The sequence below is a fragment of the Camelus bactrianus genome, chromosome 13 (assembly GCF_048773025.1).
Source record: "Camelus bactrianus isolate YW-2024 breed Bactrian camel chromosome 13, ASM4877302v1, whole genome shotgun sequence".
In the NCBI taxonomy this organism is placed as follows: domain Eukaryota; kingdom Metazoa; phylum Chordata; class Mammalia; order Artiodactyla; family Camelidae; genus Camelus; species Camelus bactrianus.
The window spans coordinates 42,084,196-42,110,908 of record NC_133551.1 but is presented as its reverse complement, the minus strand read 5'-3'; the positions used below and the strand labels follow the sequence as shown (position 1 = coordinate 42,110,908).

The following is a 26,713-nucleotide window of genomic DNA, read 5'->3' as shown; positions in this document are numbered from 1 at the left end:
CAAAGGCTGTGCTCCTGACCACATGCTGCAAAAACTGAGATCAGCCTGGACTGCAGAGCTGGATGAATGAGATAAAGGGCTGTGCCTCTGAGGACATTATTATCTGCAGAGCCAACTTTCACTAACATAAAGCTACATCCTCCATGGAGCCTTCTCTGATGCTCTCAAGCTTAGAGGGAGCACTTCCTCTCTGAACTCCCTCAAAACTTTCTGTACCTCTCAAGGCATCATTCATATCTGTAGCATCAACGCTATTTGTGTACATGTTATATCTCTCTTACTATCCTGAGTGCTCCCTTAGAGGCAGGGATTTTGCCTCACCAGTCTCTGTAGAGCCTACCACCGCCAGGCACATTAATGGGTCTTTGAAAGCTATCCTGATTTTGCAAATGTCTTTTCTTCTGCTTGTAAAGATCTTCCACAACATTAACTTGAAAAATTCTTCCTCATTTGCTACAACCCAGTTCAGATATCCCCTCCTTTGTGAAGCCTAAAGTAATTCTCCTAGGCAGAGATAGCATCTCCTTTCCCTGTGTTCCTACAGCACTTTCTCCATCCCTTTATATCATTTATATTGTATTGGAGCTGTTTATTTGCCCTATTATGACAGTATCTGGCATGTAATACGTACGAGACACATGTTTATTGAATGAATGAATGTGCAAATTCATTATAGGTCATTTCTTTTTCTTCCACACCAGTTTAGGTGGAGGGAAGGCAGTGGTGGCCCAAAAGCGCAGAAGCCCCTTGAATAACCAATCAGGATTGCTGTTCATTCATTTGCAAATTACAAAGGCGGACTATGCCTGCAATTCTGATTTGACTTCCCATAGTCTTTGTTGTGATTTTAAAAATCAGATTAAACCTCCCTAGCAGCTGGTTCCTACCAGCTTTGGGAAGATGAAAGTATCAACATGTCTCTGCAGCCACACCAGGAAACTTGCTGCCTAGAAAAATCAATTCTGATTATCATAAGAGCTAAGTACAGGATGTTGTACTCAGCAAGTGTCTCCATATTTCTGGAGCCACAGGGACCTGTCAGAGCCCTAGTGCCCCTGTTCAGCCTCCAGCCTCTTCTGTGCTGACTTGGTCTCTCTGCAGGTCCCCATGATGCTCTGGTGACCAGATATCACCTTCCTGAAGATGGTGGGAGGAGCACTGGAATTACCCCTTAGTAAAGTCCTGTCTCTCTCTGGACTACAATCTCCCATGTCCAAAATGACACTGAGATGTAATAAGCTCCAAGCTCATAGTCTTGTTGGCACCTAACAAGATGACAAGCATTCTCAGCAGAAAGTCTGAACCTAAAACACAGACAGTACCTGTTTTCAAGGAGTTAGCAGAGGGGGCTGTCATCAGAGAAGAGAGAACTTGAATTAGAGCTTTGAAAAATAGGGGGAATTCATATTAGATCTTTCCCATGTTATTAATAGATGCTGTGGCAGTCAGAATAATGGTCCCCCAAAGATATCCATGTCTTAATCCCCAGACCTGTGAATATGTTATCTTGCATGGCAAAAGGGACTTTGCAAGTGTGATTAAATTAAGGTTGGAGATGGGAATCTTATCCTGGATCATTCAGGTGAGCCCAAGGTAGTCATATGGGTCCTTATAATAGAAAGGCAGGAAGGTCAGAGACAGAATGAGGTGGAAAGATGTTACACTGCTGGCTTTGAAGATGGAGCAAGGGGCGCCGAGCAAAGGCATGAAGGTAGCCGCTAGAAGCTGGCAAAGACAACTTAATGGATTCTCTCCAGAAGGAACACAGATCTGCCAACACCTTAATTTTTAACCCAGTGACACCGATTTTGAACTTCTGATCTTCAGATCTCTAGGATGATAAATACGTGCTGTTTTAAGGCAGCAATAGGAAACAAATAGAGATGCCCATTAGACAGCTGTCCAGTCTTGGTATCATAATCCATTATTATATATTCTTAAATTTGAGGGGAAAGTCAACCTCTCTTGGTGTCCTGGTTTGTTTCCCTTAACAGAATAAGAGAACTATGCTACTCATTTTATTTCCCTTTTGGAGCTCAGAGGTAAATTCAGTCTCACTAGTTCCTGGAGAGCAGAGAATATATCATATTCATGTTAATTTCTCTATCCCTGTTGTCTAGAACAGTAAATATTTGTTAAATGACCGCTCAAGAGCCACAATCCTTAGTCTGGGCTTCTGGTATGGCCTTTTGCCACATGCCTAAGCTCCATCACATTTTATTGTATATTATTGGTCCTAAGATAACAGGTCTTTGACATTCTCAGATTTAATATTCACCAGTTTTAATATTTATAAGTGATTCCAAAACCATGTGGTAACCTAAATTTCACTGAGGCAGCTATGTGGGAATAAGGTAGTTGGAAAGTGAGTGAATCTAGCCAACTGCCCAACAGCCCGTCTCACCCTGGTCTTATTGTTCTCAGCTCCTAGTTATGCAAGGAGTCACTCTCACCACTGTGGAATTTAGGATTTCCAGGAAATCTCTTAAGACTCCTCCTATTTTCCCCAGATTTCATTATTGTGCCTAACCTCTCTTTGGAGATAATGCTCACTTCTATTTCTTCAATTATAAAAAGAACTGTTGGAGAAGGGACCCTCCTTTCCCCCTCCATGAAGAAGATTGTCCATGGAGAGAGAAGCTTCTACTATAGACTTGGATGGGATGTTCTAGGCTTTAAGCATTAGTAAGCCTGGACCACACGGACTTTGACCCTGGGTGCATGTTGTAGGAGCTAATTGTAGCTAGCCACTCATGTCAGCCTGTGCTTGGGTCTCTTCGTCTACCTGATTCCAGAGTGAAGTATTAGCAAGCTCCACCTTCCTGAAGACTTGGGCCATGTGCTTCATCCTAGCTTTTATCAGTAAGAAGGTTGTCACATTACTTCCCATCTCTCTATTGCATCTATCTCTCAAATGGTTACAGAGTTAAGCGGGGAAGAAAATGAGTATCATTTCTTGATCTCCCTAGAACTTTAATAAAAACTATTTTTGTTTAGTGTGTACTCCATGTCAAGGATTATACTGATGCTTTATGCACATTGTCTTTTTAAAATCATCACCAACACAATAAAACAAGTAGAAGAGTGAATACGCATAGCATTATAGTGACTGAGGGTTTCAGAGCAGAAAGCTGCAGAGAAAGAAAGAGGATGGAGAACAGCAATACCAGGACAAGTCCAGGAGGGAGAACTGTGGCCTCTAAATCCTTCACAAAACTCAGGGTTCTTGAACTCTTGATAGATAAATGATAGGACAGCCAGTCCATTCCCCCGTCTTTACACAAGTAACCCCAGACACATGAGACACTCCTATCTATAAAGTCTTCTTGACAAGCAGGTCACAAAAAAAGCCCCACTGGTGGGAGTAAGAAGGAGGACACTCTGTCCTTCCACAATGGAGGCCCCTGCCACCATGTCCCCTGACAAAGACCAGGCCTGGAGTGAGCTGGTGTGCAGAAGGCCATCAGCCTTTTAAATTGTGAATAGAATTGAGCCTGAATCCCAGCTGCAAGCCCAGGGATGAGACCTAAGTCACAGCTCAGTGGTTCCTGAGCTCTGAATTCCAGTGCTTGAGTTCGAAACAAGTCTATTTTTTTTTCCTGCAGGGCCCTTTCCACAGATGAAATTAAATATTTTCCACTCACGTACTTGGTGTCTATTTATCTCCCCCACTATAGTGCAAACTCCAGGAGACCAGGGAGAGTGTTTCCCCACAGATAGCACAATGCCTGGCATAGTGTGAGCACCAGACAAATGTCTATTGAATGAATGAAAGAATGAAGTCTACTGTTTGGCTCTGCACAGGTAACTTGACGTCTCTAGGCTCAACCACCTATTCTTTAAAAAGATAACTACCTCCCTGGGTCATAAAAGAAGTAAACTCTTCATACAAGGAGAATTCACATGGCTGGCAACATCCATAGTCCCGCTGATTAGGCTTTCCTTTCCATGTTCTCACCGGATCTTCACAACATCACCATGAAGCAAGAAGAGCAAGGATTATTTTCTCCACTTGACAGTTGGAGAAATAGGCCCATGGAGGAGAAAGGTTACTCCAGATCATGACTGCACTACAGGGCGAAGCCAGGACTGGGACCCAGGACTGGAGTCCTGGGTCAGTTTAATCCTCCCACAGACCCCCAGATTCTTCCCTTGGCCAGCACCAGACCCAGCAGCCCCTGCGATGGGCCCCACATGGAGGGAGTGGAAGGCCTTCTCCCGCTCTTCTCTTCCCACAGGTCTCCAGGGGTTGCCTGGCAACCAGCGCCTAAGCAGTAAGTGGCCTCCAGTCAGGTCTGTTGCTGTGGAGTAACTAAGTCTCCCTCCCTCCCCACCAGTGCGTGCTCTTGCTCTCTATTAATGAGACTTCTCCCCTCCCTCCACCTCCCCAGTAAAATTATTTCATAATAATTAACCTCTCAGGAAACAGAGGGGAGCTCTCAGGGATCTAGTGTTGAGGGACCCCAGGGAACAAGACACTACCAATACCCTCATCATCTCCCAGAGATGATAGAAACCCCTTTTATGAATGGTCCTGCTCAGCGATGCTCATAACTTCCTCTTCTTCCCTTTCCACCTTCCACCCTGACAATGGCTTTCTGAAATCCCCTGGGAGAGATGAAATGAGCTTGAGAAATTTAACTGAACACTTCATACGGTGCTAGTGAATCCTTGGATGCCGTTTTAGCACTTTTGGAACCACTGGTGGGAAATCTTGGGAAGGAACACTTTGCATGTGGATCCGGAGCAGAGGAAGGATAGACCTAACATTTATTGTATTCCTAATATGTGCCAGGCACAATAACATGTTATCCCACATAGCCCCCACCTCCACAAACTTGTGAGATATTTGCAGTTCAGGATATTACCTATATATAGAAGTGAAGTGACTTACCAAAGCTCACACAACTTAAAATCACAAAACTTTTACAGAAGTAAATATGTGTGAAAAGATATATGTATTAGAAGAGATGTGTTCTTTCCTCTCCATATACAATTAGTTGGTCATCAAATTCTGTAAATTCTAGTCCTAAATCTCTCTCCTCATTTTCATCCCTTATGTCACTTTGTCATTGTCTCAGTGTTATGTACCAAATGTTTGTGTCTTCCCAAAATCCAAATGTTGAAGCCCTAACCCCCAGGGTGGTTATATTTGGAGATGGAGACTGGAAGGAAGTCATTAAGGTTAACTGAGGTCATAGGGTGGGGCCCTGATCTGACAGGGTTAGTGTCCTTGTAAGAGGAGACTCCAGAGAGCCAGCTCACTCTCCACGTGTAAGCACTAAGGAAAGGCCATGTGAGCACGCGGCAAGAAGGCTGCAACCCAAGGGGAGAGCTCTCACCAGACATCAATCCTGCTGGCACCTTGATCTTCGACTTTCACTTTCCAGAATTGTGAGAAAATAAGTTTCTGTTGTTTTAAGCCATCTAATTTGTGCTTTTTTTTTTTATTATGGTAGCCTGAGCAGACAAATACACTTGTTTTCCCTCACATCCACCTACCCCCTAGACTGAAGCCAGAAATTTTTTCTAAAATGAAAATCTGACTTTGTTAAAACCCACCTACGGCTCCCCAATGTCTATGGTAGTGGCCTCCAAATTTATACGCCTGTAAGAAAAATGTAGGCATAGCACTCACAATATTTGTATATTTACTTAGATTATATAGATACTTCTGTACACAAAAGATATTAAATACATTAAAATGATGTAAATATTTAAATTTTTACATTTTAATGCATTTATGAACAGTACAGATTTTTTTTAAAAGAAGTTTTGCTACAAAAAAGCATATATGCACACATGCACAAAGAAAACCCTTTGCTAATTTTTTTTTTTTTTAGCAAAAGTAATGTGATTGACTAGATCAGATCTAATTAGATTGTCATTGATTTTCCCTCGAAATATGACTGACAATGAACTTGTGCTAGGTGTCAGAGAAACAGCAAGTGAGGACAGATTACTTGGGCTCACTATAATTAGTATAGTTTTCAATCAGAGGTTTCTTTGCAAGACTCTTTTAAAGCCACATACACATCATGAGGTTCATTTAGTGAAAATTATGTAATATAATCAATAAATTCACTTAACTAAGCACAGGAAAGCAGCAAAAGCTCACAGTGGGCTGAAAGTGAATAAAAGAGTGAGGGAGCCACTACTGCCAACCCACTAGAAGGGCAGAATGTTTCCTCCCACCTGAAGATTTTTCAAGTGTAGGATATGTGACCATCTAATGTGGAGATCAAATGAAGGCATCCATGTCAATCCATATAGCAAATATTAGTAAACATTTATTTCATATTCATGGATAGGATTGAACCCTAGTAGTTTCTCCAATTCCCTAAGAAATAATCAGGCATGTACCCTCTGGCCCATGTCAAGAATCTTCTATTTGTTGTACAAGGTCTCCATGACCCCTAAGCGGCCTCTCCAGCAGATTTCTCTCTCAGCAACCCCTCCCTGCTCTTTCACAGCCTTGCTCCAGTTTCACCGTGTTGCTCACTGTGCCCCAAATATCCCTTGCTTTCAACCCCCTCTATGCATTGGCTGCAAGGAAGATGTCAGATTATACAAATGGAAGTACTCAGCACATAACAGGCACTTAATAAATGCTTATTGATTCTCACCAGGAGGTAGTTAAACTAAATCAGTGGTTCTTCAATTTTAGCCTACGTCAAAACCACCTGGCAGGCTTCTTATAACACAGATTGTTGGGCCATACTCCAGAGTTCTTGATTCAGTGGGTCTGAGAAGGAAGCTGAGAACATGTATTTCAAATTCCCCAGGTGATACTGTTGCCGCTGATCTGGAGACCACACTTCTAGAACCAATGAACTAAATGGTCTGCATAGCTTCTTGAATTTTTACAATTTATGATTCCTCAATGCTTATAATAGAGACTAAATTAAAAAAATGAACTTTTATCTCTATATAAATTAATGCTTAACATGATCTCAAGTGGAAATATGGGCTCTATAAGACCTAACACACACAGGTAGAGAAAAGAGCACATATTTGGAAGCAGAAGATCTAAACTGGAATTTCACTTTGTAGCTGTGTGGTCAACCTAAGGGAGGTTAATTACTTCCTGAATATCTGTCTCACGAGGGTAACTGTGAGATAATACTAATACATGGAAATAATTTGTAAGAAAAAAAGTACTGTATATAGACTATACTAATAACATATATGCACAATGTATTAGTGTTGAATGGATTGATAATAAATAATACATGTTTTGAATACTTTAAATCACAAATTTTCAAAATGTTCAATCCCACTGCTAATTCATTACTGAACAGTATATGATCTACATGTTCCTATATTATCTCAAATATGTATGTATTTTATTAGTATCCCTGGTAAACACCAATAATAATAGCTGGGGTGGTCAGTTTCCAAGAAGGTCCCCAAGGATCCTCACCTCCCAGGATTTGTACTCTTGTGTAGCTTCCTCTTACATTGAATCAATGACTAATAGAATACTGTAAGGCTAAGAATAAGAGATACTGCCACTTCCTGTTTGGTTTCTTGGATCTCTGCCCCTGGGGGAAGCTAGCGGTCATGGCATGAAGACACTTAAGAATCTCTGTTGAGAGAGTCACACAGAAGGAAGGAAGACTCCTGCTAACAGCCAGTATCAGACATATATATGAGTACACCATCTTGGGAGGGAATCCTCCAGGCCCACTCAAGCCTTCAGATGACTGCAACCCAAGCCAACATCTGGCAGCAACGTCATAGAAACACGCCAGAAACCGAGCCACTCCCAAATGTTTGATCCATAGAAATGTGTGTTAATGAATTATTATTGTTGTTTAAGCCACCAAGTTGTGAAGTGATTACACAGCAACAGATTATAAATACAGTAGCTAAAATTTATTGTGCATTTATTATGTTCCAGGAACTATGCTAAGCACCCAACAGCCCCAAGATGTAGATGCTATAATAATCCCCAAAGACGAAAGTGTGGACCAGAGAGGTTAAGTAATTTAATCAAGATTCCATGAGTAGTAAATGGCAGATCTAGAATTTGAATCCAGGTAAGTAACTCCAAAGCCCAGATTCTTGCTCACTCATCTGTATAAGCCAAGATATAGCCTCTTGGACAGTTAAGCAGCAGAAGCAACTAAGCCCCTAAAGGAGAGCAAACTTGTATAAAACCAGCAAGGGGCAGTCCAGGGGCCAGATCTACAAAGCACCAGTGCCTACTGTCATAAGACTCAGAAGTTCTAAACTGGCCCCACCTCCCAGCCCTTGTACTAGCAAACGAGTCACCTCTCGGGACAATCCTGCCCAAGATGCCCAGGACTCACCCAAATCTGCAGCTTCACTCGCTTCTCATGGCGGTAGACTGTCTTCACCTTAAAGTCAATGCCCACGGTGCTGACGAAGGCCGGGGTGAAGGTATCATCAGCATAGCGGAAGAGGAAGGAAGTTTTGCCAACACTGCTGTTGCCGATGATGAGCAGCTTGAACATGTAGTCAAAATTCTGATCAGAAGCATCTTTGACTCCAGCTTTACCATCAGTCACTGAAGCCATCTGCAGGGAAAACCTGTGGTCACTTGGGAAAACACCTCCAGTGCCTATCTTTGAATGGTCACACCACCATTCACACACTCACTCCCCACCTCAGCATCACCGAGGAAACACACACTACTCAGAATCACCCCATCACTGCACCTGCCCCAAATGTTGTCTTAGGATTGGGGTGGAACCCAGCTCCTCCCATTCATTCCTTCAGCAAATATTTACTGAGCATGTTGTTCTAGGTCAAACCCTGTGCTGGGCATGGGGAATACAAATATGAATTAGACATGGTGTCTGACCTCAGAGTAGCCAAAGATTAGAGTTAAAAAGCCCGTAAATACAGAGTAACGAAGCCATCAATAAGAGGGAAGTCTTGGCTGAGGAAGCCCACAAGCAGCATCTAACCCATTCTGGAGGCATGGTGGTCAGGGAAAGTCTTCTGTAGAAGGCAGCTCCTAAGCTGAGTTTTGAGGCGGGGGGGGGGGGGGGGAGGGCCAAAACAGCAGAAACTTGAACATTCCAGGAAAGGCCCAGTACAGGGCTATCATTCCCCTGTCTGGAAAACTTTTATGGCTCCCATAGCTCTAAAGATCAAGCCCAAACTGCTCAACTTGACAAAGAACCAACTAACCAAAGAAAAAATGCTCTAAACTTTATCTTCCCCTAAGACTTCTCCCTACCAACCTGTGCTACTTTTATACCAAATTACACTTTACTCCAAATATGCCATGTTATTTCTTGCCTGTGTCCCTTTAGATATGTTTCTTTCTTTCTGCCTACAACACTCTTCTCCTCCTAATAAACTCCTATTCAACCTTGTAGATGCAAATGAAGTCTCACCTCCCCTGTGTAGGGCAGAAGCATGTACTCCTGCCCCTGTGTTCCCAGAACACTCTAACAGCACGTGCATCATTTCAGAGCTGTTGACTATTCCAGCTCCCCCTTTAGATCAAGCATCTGAGACAACGTACTTCATTTCTGCATCTCTAGCTTCTAGCACAACTCCTAGTATATAATCAGCACTTAGCAAATGTGTGCTGAATTCATGAAAGTCACATCACCACTCTGTGGCCCAATCACATCATCTGGAAAATGGGGAGAACAATCTCTGGCCTACTTTACTCACAGGGCTGTTACAGGACTTAAATGAGATAACAAGGAGTAAGACCTTAAGAAGCTGGTAAATCCCACACAGGTATGAACATAAGTCATTATTATTCCAAATCCTTCAAAGCCTAAATCCTTTATTTATTTACTCATTTGCTCATTGAGTCATTCAGCAAGTGTTTATGATGTGCCAGACCTTCCCTGAGACCCCAGCCCTCTCAGACCTATCACCATACTCTCCTTTCCTAGAATGCCTTGGATCTGAACGCCATTATTAAGCACTTGGCCCCGATGTCTTATGTGCTTTTTCGTTTTATTTTATTTTGCTGCTTCATCGACATCTTACTAGCTCAAGTGCTCTGCTTCTCCACCTGCAATCACTCCTTCTGCTCAGCAGTGGGGAGTCCGGTGGGCTGGGTGAGCATTCAGAGGAGGGTGGGAGGACAGTCCTAACGTGCGATAACATCCAGAGTGTCACCCTCTTTAGGAACTACTGGTTTTTTTCCTCAAAGGAAAAGAGAGTGAGACTAATGGATTTGTCTCTCTGGGCCTCTCAGGTGAGCTGTAAAGACAAGAAACTGACAAATGCAGAAGGTTAAAAGCTCTCTTAAAGAAAGTCCAAGACATATGTGAGATTATTAGCAGCCTTTAAGGATACTTCCTTAAATATGCCACCACTAGCCACCAGTGGCCTCTCTTCTTTCTCTTTTCTCTCAGCTCTCAAGCCTTTATCTGAGACCCACGGCCCCAATCCTCTATCAATCTGTCCCATGACAAGGCTCACTAGGCAGGTGTGGAACAGGCCCAGGACACTGAGATACTGAGACAGCATTTACATGGAAGAAGAAGGTAAGATTGGAGGGGAGCAATGGCCTGTTCAAATGGTCTCATAGCCCTGATTTTTCAGTTTCTCATGGTACAAGATTCAGAATCTATGTCAAGAATTGGCAACTCAGAGGAATTATGGTTTTTTCTGTCTAAAACAAGGGAAGCAATCACGACGACCTCGCGCCATCTTCCATTCTGCTGCTAGTCATCTTTGTTGACAAGAGAAAATTTTTTTGCAAGTATATATTCATTATAAAAAGTTAAGAAAAAACACAAGTGTAAAAAAGAAAATTTTAAATTACCAGACATCCCGTCCACTCAGAAACTGCCATTAACATTTGAAGTATATTTCCTCCTTTATTTTTTCATGCAACAAAGTGCCATTTATTTTGAAATTATATCTTATTGTTTGTTAATTTAAAAGGCAATACATCATAATTTGCCTGGGCCTTAAGATTACCAGCAAATATTTGTTGAGCATTTGCTATTTCCTATGAGAGATATGATGGTGACAATAACCATATAACAGTTGCCATTTATTGAGGACTGTGATACTGTGATATAATAAAAGATATGTATTTGGTCTGGGTACCTGGTTCCAGGCAGAGCTCCTAAAACCTTTGGAAGTACAGATGATAAGTGTCTTGTACGCTACTGAGATAACTGGTGGCTGGGGCTCCAGGATAGCGTCAGTGTGGGTGCTGGCTGCCAGAGGAACCAACCACCTGATTAGAGGGTTGGAACTTTCAGCACCACCCCTAACCTCTGAGGTTGGAAGAGGGGCTGGAGATTAACTTGATAACTAATAGCCAATGATTTCATCAATCATGCTGACAGTAATGAAGTCTTCATAAAAAACCCTAACCAAAGGGGTGGGGAGATCTTCCAGGTTGGTGAGCACACAGAGGGTGGCACACCTACAAAGGGCATGGAAGCCCCAAGACCCCCTTTCCCCAAACCCTGCCCAAAGCATCTCTTCCATCTGACTGTTCCTGAGTTGTATCCTTTTACACTCTTTACAATAAACCAGTAATCTAGTTTTTTTTAAAAAAAGTAATACACACACTGAAAATTATTCAAATTTTTATTATTTGCAAGTATTACTTTATCACCACCTGTAATTTGCATTATTTTCTTAACTTTTAGCATAAAAAATTTATGTATCCTTCAAAGATAGTCTTTGCATATATAGGCACAGAGGTCTGTTTATACTTTATATGTGTGTATATATATATACATTATATATATATAAATGATAGCATGCCACACATTCTAGTCTATATCCTCCATGTATATTTTAATAGCTGAGACCATATTTTCATTTTATATCCTGCTCCTTTTCACTTAACATTATATCATAAATATTTTACTGATACTTTTAAAATTCTTCATAAATATCATCTCAATTGACTACATTATATTCCATCCTATAGTTGTGTCATATGACCAATTCTTTAATGTTGTATATTTATTTTGCTGTTCTTAGTTATTAAAAATTAAGTTGCAGTGACCATTTCTTTACATAATTTGTTCTCTTTCCTATTTATTTCCTTAGGAGAGATCCCTAGAAATGGAACCCCTGCTCAAAGAATAACTTTGCTGAAACAGAGAATTGATCCTCACCTCAATTTCATTTATCCTATTTTGTCCTCTAAATAAAGAGACCTGGGAGATTAAAATTGGAAGGACAGAGATTATCATTCCCATTTGATCAAGAAGGGAACCGAGGGGCAGAAATTACGAGGATTTGCCCAGGCCTCACAGCTAACAGCTGAGACTAGACCTAGTACCATGAGTATTACAGGAAAGGTCAAAATCCCTGGTCTATTCCTCAGCTGAATTCTTGGGCAAGTCATATTACCTGTCTAAGCCATAGCATTTTTACCTTAAAATAGAGAAAATACCCCACCTACTTCACCAAGCTATGGTACCAATAGAGTGAGCAGATACCATATGTAAATAGTCTGATATGGTTTCTTGACCTATGGGAGGCACTCGATAAATATTAATTCACTGGTTTCTTTAATTCACTTCTGCAGTCAAACCTTGTTCGACTGCCTCTCTCCCTGATCTGGGCTCCGTAATTTGAGCTTGTTTTACAATTAACTGTCTGTCTCCCCTTCTGGATTCAGCTGAGTTTTATCTATCCTTACACCCTGTCAACAGTGAACCTAGAATAAATCCTTACAGGCATGTTAACCTTTCAATAAGCATTTATTAAGCATATGTCATGTGCTAGACTATTCATGTAAATGCTGTATTATTGGTCTTCATTTTTGTGATGCAGCTGTTTACACTCTTAGATTCCTGGAATTAGAAGGGGTTTTGAAGAGGCAGATTTATCATAACAAAAAGCCTGGGGAGGGGAGGGTACAGCTCAGTGGTGGAGGGTATGCCTAGCATGCACAAGATCCTGGGTTCAATCTCCAGTACCTCCATTAAATAAATAAAGAAAGAAACCTAATTACCTCCCCCGCAACAAAATTTTAAAAACAAATAAATAGGAAGAGCGTATAGCACAAGCAGTAGAGCACAAGCTTAGCATGCATGAGGTCCTCGGTTCAGTAACCCCTCTAAAAATAAATAAACTTACTTACCACCTCAAGACAAAAAAATATAAATTAAAAATAAATTAAAAAAAAAAAAAAAAAAGCCTCGCTCCTGATTCCAGCTTCTCAGTAACTCAATGTTTGAACTTGGACAAGTCACCTAAACCTCAGTGTCCTCATCTATGATATGATCATATACCTACCTCAGAAGGCTGCTGTCCATTTTAAATAAGAAAATGTATATAAGTATGCTTCAAACCAATACTGTGTGGAAAAAAATACACCTGTGGCCTTGTGTAGACTTAGTGAGGAAAGTGCCTGCCTTTATTAGCTATGTCTGCCACAGGTGAGAGAGTAGGGAGTGAGGCAAGAGTGAAAATAGTTTTAGTTCCTGGTCTGACCCACTCCCCTTCATCTTACAGGCACAAAAATTGAGGCTCCACAAAGAAAAGTGATTTGTCAGCGGTCACGCCAACAAGTCAGTTGGAGCATCATGGGTAGTACTTCTGTTATCTGATGACTCCCAGATTGGACTGGGCTTGGGGAAAATAAAACTACAATAATTTTAGGGTGAGTAAAGAAGCATCCCAGCACCCTGAGATCTCTTTCCTAGCACTTGCCATTATGATACCGTCAACCTCTGTTCATGTGCACACAGCATAGCTTTCCCAGAAATTAGTGTGAGAACAGGGGGAGTCAGAAAGCCGAGAGGTTCAGTTGGAAGGCAGGTCAGATGGAAGCCCCCAAGGGGATCTTCTCAGAAGAGAAGCAGGGGCCACAAAGACAGGAAGAGAGGTAAAAAGCATCCCAGCAGGCAGCTGCCTGAGGCAGATCTGAGTAGACAGGCATGGTGGTGTGTGCAGAACTGCATTTGTAAGATAAGCATCAATCCAATCTCCCCTTTCTTTTTGACAGTCACATAAATGATAGAGATGGGTAGCTCACTGTCTTCATGACTAACAATGCAGATGAAGGCCCAGGGACCATTAGGGAAGTCATCTCTAGTCCCAGGCTGGGGGAAAGAAGGAAAGGGCTCCTCCAAGGGTTGATGTGAAAAACAAGTAACACTTTCAGTCTGATAAGCACCTAAAGAAGACACCAACTTTAGCCAGCAAAGAGGAAGGGAGAGAAGAGAGCCCTAAAATCCAGCAAGAGATCAACTCAATATATGTAGTGAAGTAAATGGATGGAAAGAGCACAAGATTAAGTCAGAGAGACCTGGGCTGAGCCCCAGATCTCTCAGCAGTTGTGTAATCTTAAATCACGCCTGGGCCTCAATTTCCTTATCTATAAGATAAGTTAATAAAATGACTTCCAGGCAAACTATTGTAAGAGTTAAAACCAGTATATGGGAGAGTGCTTTATAAGCCCCTTTCAAATTTTTTTGGTCTGTGTGTTTCATATTTTCTTCTACCAAGTCATCCTGGATAGTGGAAATAGCTTGGGGTTCTAAATCAAACAGACTAGATTCATTTCCAGGTCTGTCACTTATTAACTGTGAGAACTTGCAAGAAATTTTACATGACTAAGATACAGTTTCCTCATTTGTAAAACAAGCATTGTTGGGAAGATTATAGTCAATGTTGGTAAAGCATCTAGATAGACATATAGCAGGTGCTCAATAAATGTAATTCTATCTTCCTATTGGGAACATTTATCAGTGAGGACAAGGAGGGAGTTGGGCAATGTGAACCTCACCCTACAATATACAACCTCCTCCCTAAAGCCATACTCTACTAACTCTTTTAATTCAACCTTTCCTTAGAACATTCCCCACTACCGATCAATCACCACCAGCCCAGTCTAGCCTGGCCCGCCTCATCACTGTTTCTCCTGGTCTCTTAGAGCCACAGAAACAATATTGTAATAGATACCATTTGGCACCAACTAAATACCAGGCACTCTACCAGGTGTTTTCAGTGCACTCTATCTTGCATACAACAGATGCTTGATAAATGTTCACTTCCTTCTCCAGTTTGGAAAGATACAGCCGTGGGTGTGACCACTGACATACTGTAGGCACACTTGTGTAATGACATCAGTGGCCTCTCTCTTCTATACAGTGCTTTACCGTTTATGAAGCTCTTTTCACCCATATTATCATACTTGATTTTCACAACAATTCTTGCTCATCTTTGGATGAGGACACTGAGGCAAGAGCACAACCACAGCTCAATTATTCATTCAATCAACATTTACTGAGCAGCCTACTGTGTGCCAGGCCATGTACTATACTCTGGGGAGATGAAGAGAAACCACAGGAGTCCCAGCTTAGAGGGGAAACCTTTTTAAACGTCCTCAAAGTTTACTGGTGCCTCTCTTCATATCATAATCCTTAAGAAACTGGAGATTTATTTCTTGGACTGGAGATCATTTTCTATTTTTGCTTTCTTCCATACTGTTTCCTCTGATAGGAACATACTTTCCTCTGCTTCTAGCTAAATCCTTCATGACCAGAAAGTCTTCCCTGATCCACCATCCTCTGGTAAAATGTTTTTGCTCTGGCCAACACAGCTCCAGGGCTTCTCAATACCATAGACAAGGCATTTCATGGACTTCCATTGTTTTCTTCTCTTTACAGACACAGAACAGGTGGGCATCCACCTGTGCACACACACATTCAGCTCCTTTTACCATCCCCCACCTTTTTCCATCTAGATTCCAAGAAGTTAGGATGAATGGCCCTGTCCCTCTCCCACCCCTCTCCACACCTCTATTAGCTTCCAGAGGCTGCCACCTCGCCCTCCCTAAAGTCTCTTCCCTCATTTGGACTCCAGAACAGAGTCGACCTGGGATGAACTAGTCTGTCCACGATTCTCTTCTTGTCTCTGATCCTAGGTGGCAGTGTAATAAGGTCCAGTGCCAGTGCCCCCTCCTTAGCCTCCTGAGGAGCTCAGACGCAGCTAGTGCATGGATGCCGGTGGACTCCACTCTGGGCCCCCATCATCTTTCCACTCACACACCACCACCCACATCTGGCTTCCTCCACACCCTGACCCAGCCCAAACTCTCTAAGTGCCCTGACAGTCACTCCACTCCCAGCTGCCGACCCCCTGCTCTATTCCTCTCCACCCACCATCCCTGGACATAACTGAGCTGTCCACTGCCCGTATCCAAGGCCCCGGCTCTCTCCCTCCACCAGCTCCCCACCCACCTCTCTGCAGTCCGGATAGACCCAGCCCCGCCTCCCACCTTCCCTTTCTCGCCAGCTTTCCACCTCCAAGCCCCGCCCCTCTTCCCCACTCAGGATACTCCCCTTGCCTACACCCAGATGGGCTCCGACTCCCATCCTTTTCCCTCTCAGCTCTCCACGCACACTTTACCTTCTCGCCGACCAGCATCCTGCCCAGCGCCCCTTCCCCTCATCATCTCACCCCTGGGCAGCTCAAAAACGACCCCCGCTGGCCAGTCCACCCCCCTTAGCTCCTCACTTCCACGCCTTCGCAGCCCTCGCTCCCCTCAGTCCTCCCGCTTGCGCACCCCGTTCACCGCCCCTCGGCCGCGGGGTAGCCTCTTCCCGCACTGCCCCTCTCAGCTCCCTCCTTCCATCTTCCCCGCCCCCAGCGCCCCGCGTTCGCCCCTCAGCGAGCCCTCACTGCGCTCCAGCGGCCGCTCACCCTTTCCCCCAACCCTGGCGCCCTCTTTTTAGCTCCCTCACTCCCGCCGCCCTCTGCCCTCGAAGCCCGCCTGGCGGCCCTCACGGTCCGGGCAGACCCCCCTCAGCGCCCCCTCCCCGGGCTACGCGCCCCTTCACTGCCGCGGAGCCTCTCCTTAGTGGCCTCCCCTGGCTTCTTGTCCTCGGCGTCCTCTCCGCTGCCCAGTGCTCCTTTTCAACCCCCGCTCACTGGCCCCAGAGCCCCGCGCCGGGAATCGGTCCCAGGTCCTCTCCGGGCGGGGTGCCGGGACGCGCCCCTTACCTGGGACTCCGGGTAAAGACGCGCGGTCGCTCCCTGGAAGCGCCGCGGAACGGCCGGACCTGGCGGCGGGCGGCGGAAGGCGCAACGGGTTCGCGGAGCCAGGCGGTGCGGTGCGGGGTGGGTCAGGGCGGGTCTGGTCACCACAGCGGCGACTTAGGGCTGAGGTTCTCGCTGCAGCTGGGCTTGGCCACTGTCGCGTCCAGGCCCCACCCATGCCCCGCCCAGGGGCGGGCTCCGTATTTGCCCCGCCCCCAGCTTGGATCTTCTATAGGGAATACGGAGTATCTTAGGGGCCACAAGCTCCCCAATATCTGGGTGACTATCGTGGTTCATCTTAATTCTCACGTCTCGTTCCATAGACTGAACTTACTAGGGTGGCAGAGAGCTTTGATGACAACGTGGATGTGACGGGTTTCTAGCTTTTCCATTTCCAAAGCACTTTCCTGTCCACTGTATCGTTTCATTCTCACAAAAGCCCAGGGAGAAAGGCAGAATCTGGACGACTGTCTACATGTGGAAACTAAGCCAGAAACCTGGGCATTGTTGCCTACCCTATGCACTTCTTCATGCGCTACATCCTGTCAGTCTGGTAAGAAAGCCTCCTTAACACATCCTATCCCTTCCCTTCCTCTCTGTCTCCCATGCTCTCACCCTGGTTCATCACTTCTTGCCTGGACTGGACTAAGTCCAGTCCTTGCTTCATTCCTCAGTCCTCTACACTAGCAACCTGAGTGATTGTTCTAAACGTCACCATGTTACCATCAATCATGATGAAACAAAACAAAACAAAAATACTTCAATGGCTCCCCATTACCAGCAGTAGCCTGGAGTGAGAAAAATGTTCTTGCCCGTTCATTCGGAAGTCCTGCTCTGCCAGATAAAGCAGAAATAAGAAGTAATAAGCACCCCACCCTCCCATTGCTGACCTGGACTTCAAGTCTTCCTAAAGTCCCAGGAGCCAGCTGTCAGCTTTGGTTTAGAATCATCATCCTTCCCCACGCCCCTCCCCCACCTCACATCTTAGAGGTCTGAGTCAGATACCAAAATAATTTTTACCACATGTTCCACTATGACCTTATCTACAGTGTGTCTCTTTGGACAGGGGAACCACCCAATCAACAGCCCTTCTGGTTGTCTGACTTCTCTCTCAGCTCATCATTCTGAGCTTCTCCACTCCCTCCCTTTCCCTCACCTTCCCACTGTCCACCTCCTGGTAGCCCTTTCCACAGTGCCCTCTAGATTTCTGTTCCTTTGTCAACAAACTCTCCTATACCCTCTGCTCTTCAGGAAGTACTCGAGTTACTTTGCCTTTACTGAAACTTGACCCTCCTCCATGACTCCTCTCGTAGCCCTCTGCAGGAAGGCTTCTCACTTTCCCACTCCCCGCACATCCACAAGACCAGGAGGTGGGGTCAGCAATGCCACTTCCACCCTGGTACAAAAATTCCTTCTCCTTTGGTCTCCAGCCATACCACCCTCTGCCCTGCCTCATCAAGGACATTACTGACATCCAACTGTTCCTTATGCACTGAAGACTTCAGCTCCCGGCTCATGGTCATCCTCATTAGCCCAGTCCTGCCGTCCTTCTGGTGCTTTCAGTAGCCATGTAGTTTCCTGGTCCCTCAGTTCTTGGTCTCCTCCTCATGTCACCTCCCATGGTCATACCTTGAACTTCTTAATCACTCAGAACTAGTGCCTCTGTGCTCTTGAAATCAAATATCCTCACCCTCTTTCTTCCACAAAACCCTAATTCCCTCATTTCAAAATGGGTGTGATGAAAATGATTATTCATTCTTCACAGGAATAATAAGATAACAAATAATAATATCCTTTTAAAGTTGTGAAACAATATGAGAACAGATGGCATTGCGTTTACATTGCCTCAGTCGGGTCTTCTGATCACTTTCTCCTTCTTTCCTGAAAGGCCATGTAGTTAAGTGGACAGAGCACAGAGCCAGACAGATTTGGTTTTCAATCCTTGTTCTGTACCCCTACTTCCTGTGTGAGCATACATAAATTATTTCATTTTTCTGACACATGCATCTCGTCCTCATTTGTAGAAACAGCAATAACGTTGTGAAGGTCAAATAAAAAAATGAGATAGCTACTAGAAAGCACTTGACAGAGTGTCAGGCACATAGTAAGCCCTCAATAATTAGGAAGCACGGTGGTTATTATAATAGAAAAAGTGCTATTTTTAACCACAGCTGCCCTCCGAGAAGGATAGACCTTAATGTACAGAGGTCCCTTTGTCCCGCTGAGGACCTTGAGGAGTGTGGATACATAGTGTGAGAGGAGAAGGGAGACACTAACTTGCTCTGTGCAAAAAAAAAGAAAAGAAAAAAAAAGGAGAAGAATGTGGAATTCACTTGGCAAAGTGGATGGGATAAGGAGAGCTGGAGGAGGAAAGGAAAAAGATGAGTAAGAAAATCAGGGTAAGGGTAGGTGCTACATGGGTAAAGGGTCAGAAGAAACCCTTCTGTGACAGGTGGACAAAGGGTGTTTCAGCTCTGGAATGCATTAAATGGGAAAAGTTGTTGCACATACAATGTAATCATGTTCTGTGACTCTCAAGCCTTCAATAAAGGCCATTACACTCAGGTATGCTTTCTAAGAGAAGGGAGTTGTGAGGGTGAGTGAATAGGGAAATTGAGCAATGGGCTTTGTTTTTCTGAGTTGAAAAAGGAGACTAGAGGCAGAGACTAGGAGAGGACAAGTACTCATGGAATTTGCAGAAATCTCTGGGAAGTCTTCCAACTTATAAGGGTTATAAAATGTGAAATTTGAGGTTCAAGCTCATTGCATCTAGATCTTAACGGGGCAAAGAGGCTACATCTGACATTTGGGCTGTATCATTTGTGCCCCCAGTAGCTACCTCCCTATTGACCAGCAGGTGACCACCCAAGAGAATACAAAACAAATCAAATTATATTGGTTTATTTTCACTTCCAGATCCAAATGCCGTCAGCAGGGGTAGAATCTTTCTCTCTCTCTGTCTCTCTCTCTCTGTCTCTCTCTCTCTCTCTCTCTCTCTCTCTCTCTCTCTCTCTCTCACTCTCTCTCTCACACACACACAGGGGAAGCATTCAACATGTGAATAGTCAGAACCCAGGTCCCACCCACCCCCCTCCCTCTCCCTCGCCCAACCTACCAACCCTTCACCAAAGCCTGTCCATGCTACCTCCGAGGGCTCTCCATTCCATCCCTTACTCTCCACTGCATGGCCATAGCCTTCTCATGGTCCTACTCCCATGATAGCCTCCACGCTTTTCTTGTAATCCACACTCCACACTGCAGCACAAGACTCTTCCCAACCTAGCTTAAATCTGTTTGGTATGCATAGAAGGCCTCTTGTTTGGCCCCAGCTACCCTCTAGCATCATTACTGGACACTCCCCCATCTTGCCCTAAGATTCAGTGTTAAACTACTTTTGGTTCCCAGAGTGTGACTTGCTTCATAACATCTCCATGCATTTACCTCAGTTTCCTCCTCTACCTTGAATACAATTCACTCACTCATTCATTCACTCACTTACTCACAAAGTAAATATCTCCTGAGCACCTGCTATACACCAGAGTGGATAGCAAATGGTACCCAACCCAAGTCGCTCAGTGTCTGCTGCAGGACAGCAGGCTGTAAGATCCACTGGTCTGAGTTCACAAAGGTATAGACCGAACTGCAACCCAATATGGTACCTCCTGGATCATTCTTAGAAGGGGTCAGGGCACACTTGCTGAATAAACAAGCATAAAAATATTCACAAAGGATTTCTCACATTCCCTATCTCATATAACTTTCACAATAAACCTATGAAATGGGAACTGATTCATTTCATCTTGGATATGAGGAAGAAGTAAGTAGCCTATGATTTCTTAGCTACTGAAAGTAGGGAAAGCCAAGACAAAAATCAGCCACATTAGTGAATAGCAAGACAAAGCTGTTTTCTCACTGTGGGATGCATCAATGGGGAAGAGCTTCAGAGTTAGAAAGGCCCCATGCTGAGATGCAGGTCCTGGGATGCAGAGTTGAGACTTAAGCTGAGCCTTCAAGGATAAGTAAGAGTTCAACTCAAGAAGGAAGCGAGGACCAGTAGGAGCAAAGGCCCAAAGGTATGAAATTATATGAAAGCTTCAGGGAACTTCAGGGACTGTAAGTCTCTAGAAGCACAGACCTAATGGGCACAGTGCAGGTGATGAGTGAGCTGGGAGGCTAAGTCAGAGCCAGAGGTCAGCCCAGGCCTGGGGCCATGCTGAGGATGATGAATTCATAGATCAGGACAATGTAGAGCTGTTACACTGCTTTCTCCAGGGGGAAGACTTGGCCAAATTTATGCTTTAGAAAGATCTCGGCCTGTACAAAGGAAGACGGATCAGAGGTCCCAAGATACAGGGGACAGGGAGGCCAGAGAGAAAGCTGGTGCAGTGACTTCAAAAGAGATTATTAGCCTGAGCTGGGAGATGCAGTGGGACATTAAAGGGATGAAAAGGACAAGATTTAGTGACTAATTGGATGTAGATGGGGAAAAAGGAAGTGGAGGCAACTAGGAGAGCTTTCCCACTTGGGTGGTGCTGTTCCCTGTGAGAAAGGGAACAGGAGAAATAGCCACAGGAGTGTGATGTCCCAAAGAAGGAGAACAAGAGCCCAGTGATAAAACTGAGATGGAAATGATTATTCATAATTGTCTTCATTAATTTTATTCAGTTTTAAGCAAGCCCATCAGCATCTCAGTCAGGCCTCTCCCACAGAGCCCAGAAGCCAAATCTAGCACCATTAATCCCCTCCTCTCTACCGCCCGCAACCCCTGGGTCTCTCTTTTCCTAGTTAATAGATGGAGAATACTCAGTCCATAATTTAACACAGACAATGACTAGACAGCATCCTGTTGCCAGCGTTTTAGTTCAAAACATAGTTAAGATTTTACTGAGGAGCCAAATGAACCTCAAATCAGTCCTTCTCCACCAATCCAATATGGGAGCCCCTTCTAAAGTCTTGCCGTGCTCACTTCCAAGGAAGGACAGACTACCTCCTTGAAGGTAGACTGCTCTGTTTTTGGACAACCCTTATTGTTAGGAAAGTCGTCTAATTTACTGAAATCTGCCTGTTTGTATCCTTCACCCTCTGCTCCTAGGTCTTCATCATTATATCATTCATTTATTCATTTCACAAATATTTGCTACTATGTGTCAACACTTAGCAGTGTTCCGGGCTAGAGAGTACACAGATGTGAACTACACAAGGAGAATCCCTGATCATATGGAGGTTATGAATCCTAGGAAGAGATTCAAACAATAAATAAGGAAGCAAAATCTATAGGATAATTTCAGTTGGTGATGAGCACATTTAAGGAAATAGGCCAACAAGTTGATGGGATGGAAAATGACTCGAGGAGAGATGAGCTATTTGAGAATGAAAGCCTCTCTAAGCAAATGGTGTTTGATTTAACACCTGATGGAAGAGGAGGAGTCAGCCCGTTTTGGGGATGAGGCACTTAAGCAGCAAAGAGGACAGGAGATTCTCCTAGGGTGAGACTATGGCTAAACGACCAACTCTAAAGCCTCCCCCTCTTGCAGAGTGTTTACACAGCCATGGCATGGGCTCAACTATGGTCTGTGGCTAGTGGTCTTTGTGTCCACGAGCCCATCCTGGACACAAATTCCCTCCTTGGTCTCATCAGTTATCACTCACGACTGACCAGTTTTCTTTCTGAACCATTTCTGTTAAATAAGGGATTTCAATTAAAATGAACTCCAAGGCTTTCCAAGGTAAGCCAGTGTGAGGTAATCAAAAGGACATAAGCTTTGGAATCAGAGAGGTCTAACTAAGTTCAATCCGACTTTCACCATTTGCTAGTTATGTGATTGAACTTCTCTTGATCACACAGGTTGCTCATCTGTTAATGGGGAGGATAAATATTTCATTGGCTCCTTAAGAGAGTTCAGTTAAAAGCAATAATGTATCACTTTGGAGGGTGCATGATAGGATATTCAGTAACAGCTGCTTTAAGGGATCTGACAACTCTTATAACTAAGTATATCATGTTTGCCAATGAGTTCTCCCTTCAAACACATGTCTAGGGAACTTAAGGACAGTTGCTAATTGCTTAGAATCTATAAAAAAAAGTCAGGTTGCTCTCTAATTTTGGAAAAACAGCTATTTCTTCTTTTTTAGAGGGCTTGCAAAGGGCTGCTGTAAGGCTGCCTTGCGACTCTTTGTAAAGGTTCAGTCCCATACTCCCCCTTGTGCTCTAAATGGGAACTGCATCCTCTCAGAACTGACCAGTCGTCATGGTGCTGAAATCAGCCTGAGTATAGGGGCTGAAAGGAACTGAGATTTTGTAGGCACCTACCATATTCCAGAAATCTTCTGAAGGGCCTTCCATACACTATCTCTTGTCTCTCATCAACTATCAACAAGAGGAAACTGAAGGTCAGCAAAGTTAAATGACTTTTCCAAATATCCATGGATAGTAAGAGAAAAAGCAGACCTAAACAAAGGAAAGAACTGGAAAACTCAGTGATGTTTATTGTGTGGTAGGATAAAATCCAACCTCATTAACAAACTCAACCAGATATTTTTCTCTCAAGATTTATTTCCCACCACCAATCTCCTTGGTCCTTGTTCTCTGGCCATATGGAATGACACATAGTTCTGAGAAACTGTTTTTACCTCAGGGTTTTGGGCAGGCCTTTATTTCTACATTGAGTGCCTTCCTGAATACTCCTCCTTATTGAGAAGGTCCCTTCCTATTCGTCCTACTGTCCATCTCATCCTTACTTAGAGAGAATAATCACTCCCTCCTTTTACTACTTCTGGGCTTTAGGTTTGCCGTTGGTACAAGATAGTGAAAGTAAAATGTTCAGCCCTAGGAAATTAACAGTGCTTTAATTCAACAATTATTCATTTATGGTATACCAGGCATGGCTGAAGGTACTGAGCACTAGAAATACAATGATAAGTAAAACAGATACAGTTGCCATTCTCACAAAACTTACACTCTGATGAGGAAGGCAGACATTACACAAATAACCACATCAATTAATTACCATTGTGATCATTGTCTTGAAAAAAAAGCAGTGAGAGATATAAAAGAATAAGCAGTTTTGGTGCCATGATCAGGGAAGATTTCACAAAGCATCATTTAGGTGAGATTTTTGAAAAACGAGTTAGGCAAAAAAATGGGGAAGGACACTCCAAGCAGAGAGAACAGCATGTGTAAATACCATGAGGAACTTTGGAAAATGGAGAGAAAAACAAATTTGTGATAGAATGAGAAAATAACATGTACTGAAGCTGGAGAGAGACATGGGATCCAAATTATACCATCTATTTAAACAACATTATTGATTTTGGACTTTATCCTGGGAGTAATGGAGGAGAGGCTGTGAAGAGTTTCAAGCAGGGAAATCATATAACCAGAATTCTATTATAAATAGTGCAGTCCCTGTGGAGAACATTTAGAGAAGGGGCAAGGATGGATGCAAGAAAATCACCTAAACAGCTATTCATTTATTTAGCCACTTCGTTAATATTTATTGAATGCCTACCGCATGCCAGATTCCATATTAGGCTGAGGGTACAGAAGTGAACAAGATAGATAAAAGCCCTGCCCTGATGGAACTTACACTGCAAAAGTCTAGGTGATAAATGCTGGTGGTTTAGACCATGGTGGTGATGATAGGGATGAAGACGAATATATTCCCCCTGAAAACTATGCACTTTGACTCTTTTAGTTGATTTCTGGAAGCTTCATCACTTAAATAACTGCAAAGGACACAGTTTCTGGGGTACTGTAAACAATAACATTTAGAAAAAGGTGTTATGTCACTGTAAAAAGTGTATCCACTAGAACCTAAGTACCACAGAAATCTTATACCCACAGTATCCACTGAAGACTAATACATGGACAGGCTCTTAACAGTTGGAAATTTTACACCATCTTCTTTCTCCTTGAGCTTGAATTTCTTTCACTCTGTGCACAGATTTATAAACTAATGTAATGCATTAATATGCTTAAAAGACTATTGATCTCCATACCATACATCCCTACAGTAAACATGTATTTAACTGAAATTAAAATGCCAAAATTTCCTTTGACTATAAGAATCTAAGTTACATTAGACAATTTGTGTACCCTGCTTTAAAAATCTCTTGATCTTTCCCCTACTTTGGCTGTTGCTGTGGTAACCAGCTGCATTTGGAGGTTGAGGATACTTCCAGATGACTGCATTCCCTTATCTCTTGCTTTCTGCATCCATGGCTCTTTGTCACCTCTGTGTCTATGTTCTTCCAGGAAATTAGCTCCTCTGGGGCAACCCTTGACCAGTAGGGTAGCCAGTCAATAATAAACCCTATTTTGGCTCTCCCTTCTGTGATCCACTCTCCCCAGTCCCTCATTCCTGTCCCCTAGAGTCTCTTCCTAAAATGTATTACCCCTACAGGCCTTATTTCAGGCCCTGCTTTTAGGGGAACCTCAACTAAAACATGTGTTAATTTTTTTCTTCCAGATTCAGTTATTGTTACAAGAATTATTAGCATGTCAATCAAAACAACAAACATTACAAATACTAATAATTATTAAACATAAAAAGTTAAATTTTCTTGAAAATGCCATCTCTTGGTGACATGACTTTTTAAAAATGTGATTCATGTACCTGTGAGAAGAATATTACTTATGGCTAGAATGAAACAGCAAGGTGACTAAACCAATTCAAAGGAGGCTATAAGAAACATACATGTATATTGTCAGTGACAAATGACCCTGAAATAAGAATACTAAATCCACTACAAAACTGGCTAATGACCTAAAGACATTAAAGCTGTAAATTTTGAGATTATCTTCTCCCTGGGAAAGAAATCATTTGCATCTTATTAGTTTTCTATAAGTTAACATCTAACTCCATAGAGTTGTAGAATGCCTGTAATTTATTAATAGTAAATAATAAATCAAACTAAGTTGCATTCTTAGAAAGTCAGTAATGCTTTGTTACAACAGTACAGGCTTCTTACAACAATGCTGTACAGTAACATTAAAAGTTTTGAACAATTTTTCTTAACACTACTTACTGCTTTTGGAAACATATGTGCTAAGAAATTGTTATATGATTACAAGAGACTAGAAGGAGTTTTGTTATTGCAACAGCATCAAACTCTTTGAACTCTTACTCAGTTATATGCCAGAATATCACAGGTGACCTAACATCAAAACTTCCAAATGTCAGTTAATGATTTAATTAGGTCCTCCTTCAGTCATGTTGAAAGCGAAGATATAGAAAACGCCTATCTTGTGAAAAATTTGTTACCCATTCATTAGAGTAATTTATTTTCTCATTTGCTGGAAAGTATACTACAAAGACTTATCAAACACTTATTAACCACCTCTCAGACATTTTTGCTTGCCTTAGAGGTACATTGCATAACCCAGATTCCTCAGAAAGGGCTAAGAAAATCTTTGCCAATACAATATGCTTTGATAAAATGCATTTATCATGTGCTTCAAGTGTATTTTTCTTCCTTTAAATTTTTTTTAAAAGTTATTTTTATTTTTTAAAATTTTGTTGAGGGGGAGGTAATTGGGTTTATTTATTTTGTAATGGAGGTACTGGGGATTGAACCCAGGACCTTGTGCATGCTAGGCATGTGCTCTACCAGAGTTATATCCTCCCCCTTAGTATATTTTAATCAAATACTTGTCTTTCATTCAATTTATGGGAAAAGTATTCAATATTACCAAATGGCTAAGACAGACTTCATCCTATGAACATAGGTGTGCAAATATCTATAT

At 43.0% G+C, this 26,713-nt stretch overlaps 1 protein-coding gene across 1 annotated transcript in view; it reads right to left on the bottom strand.

Annotated features, from left to right (window-relative positions):
- RAB3B (RAB3B, member RAS oncogene family) overlaps positions 1 to 17,102 on the bottom strand; it is a 57,862-nt gene extending 40,760 nt beyond the window's left edge. Inside the window, exons 1-2 of the mRNA XM_010951805.3 lie at positions 16,933 to 17,102; positions 8,316 to 8,543 (exon numbers count right to left, since the gene is read on the bottom strand). Coding sequence (XP_010950107.1) covers positions 8,316 to 8,543 — 228 coding nt within the window. The 5' untranslated portion in view covers positions 16,933 to 17,102. The remainder of the gene's footprint in view (positions 1 to 8,315; positions 8,544 to 16,932) is intronic.
- Between the last annotated feature and the right edge of the window lie 9,611 nt (positions 17,103 to 26,713).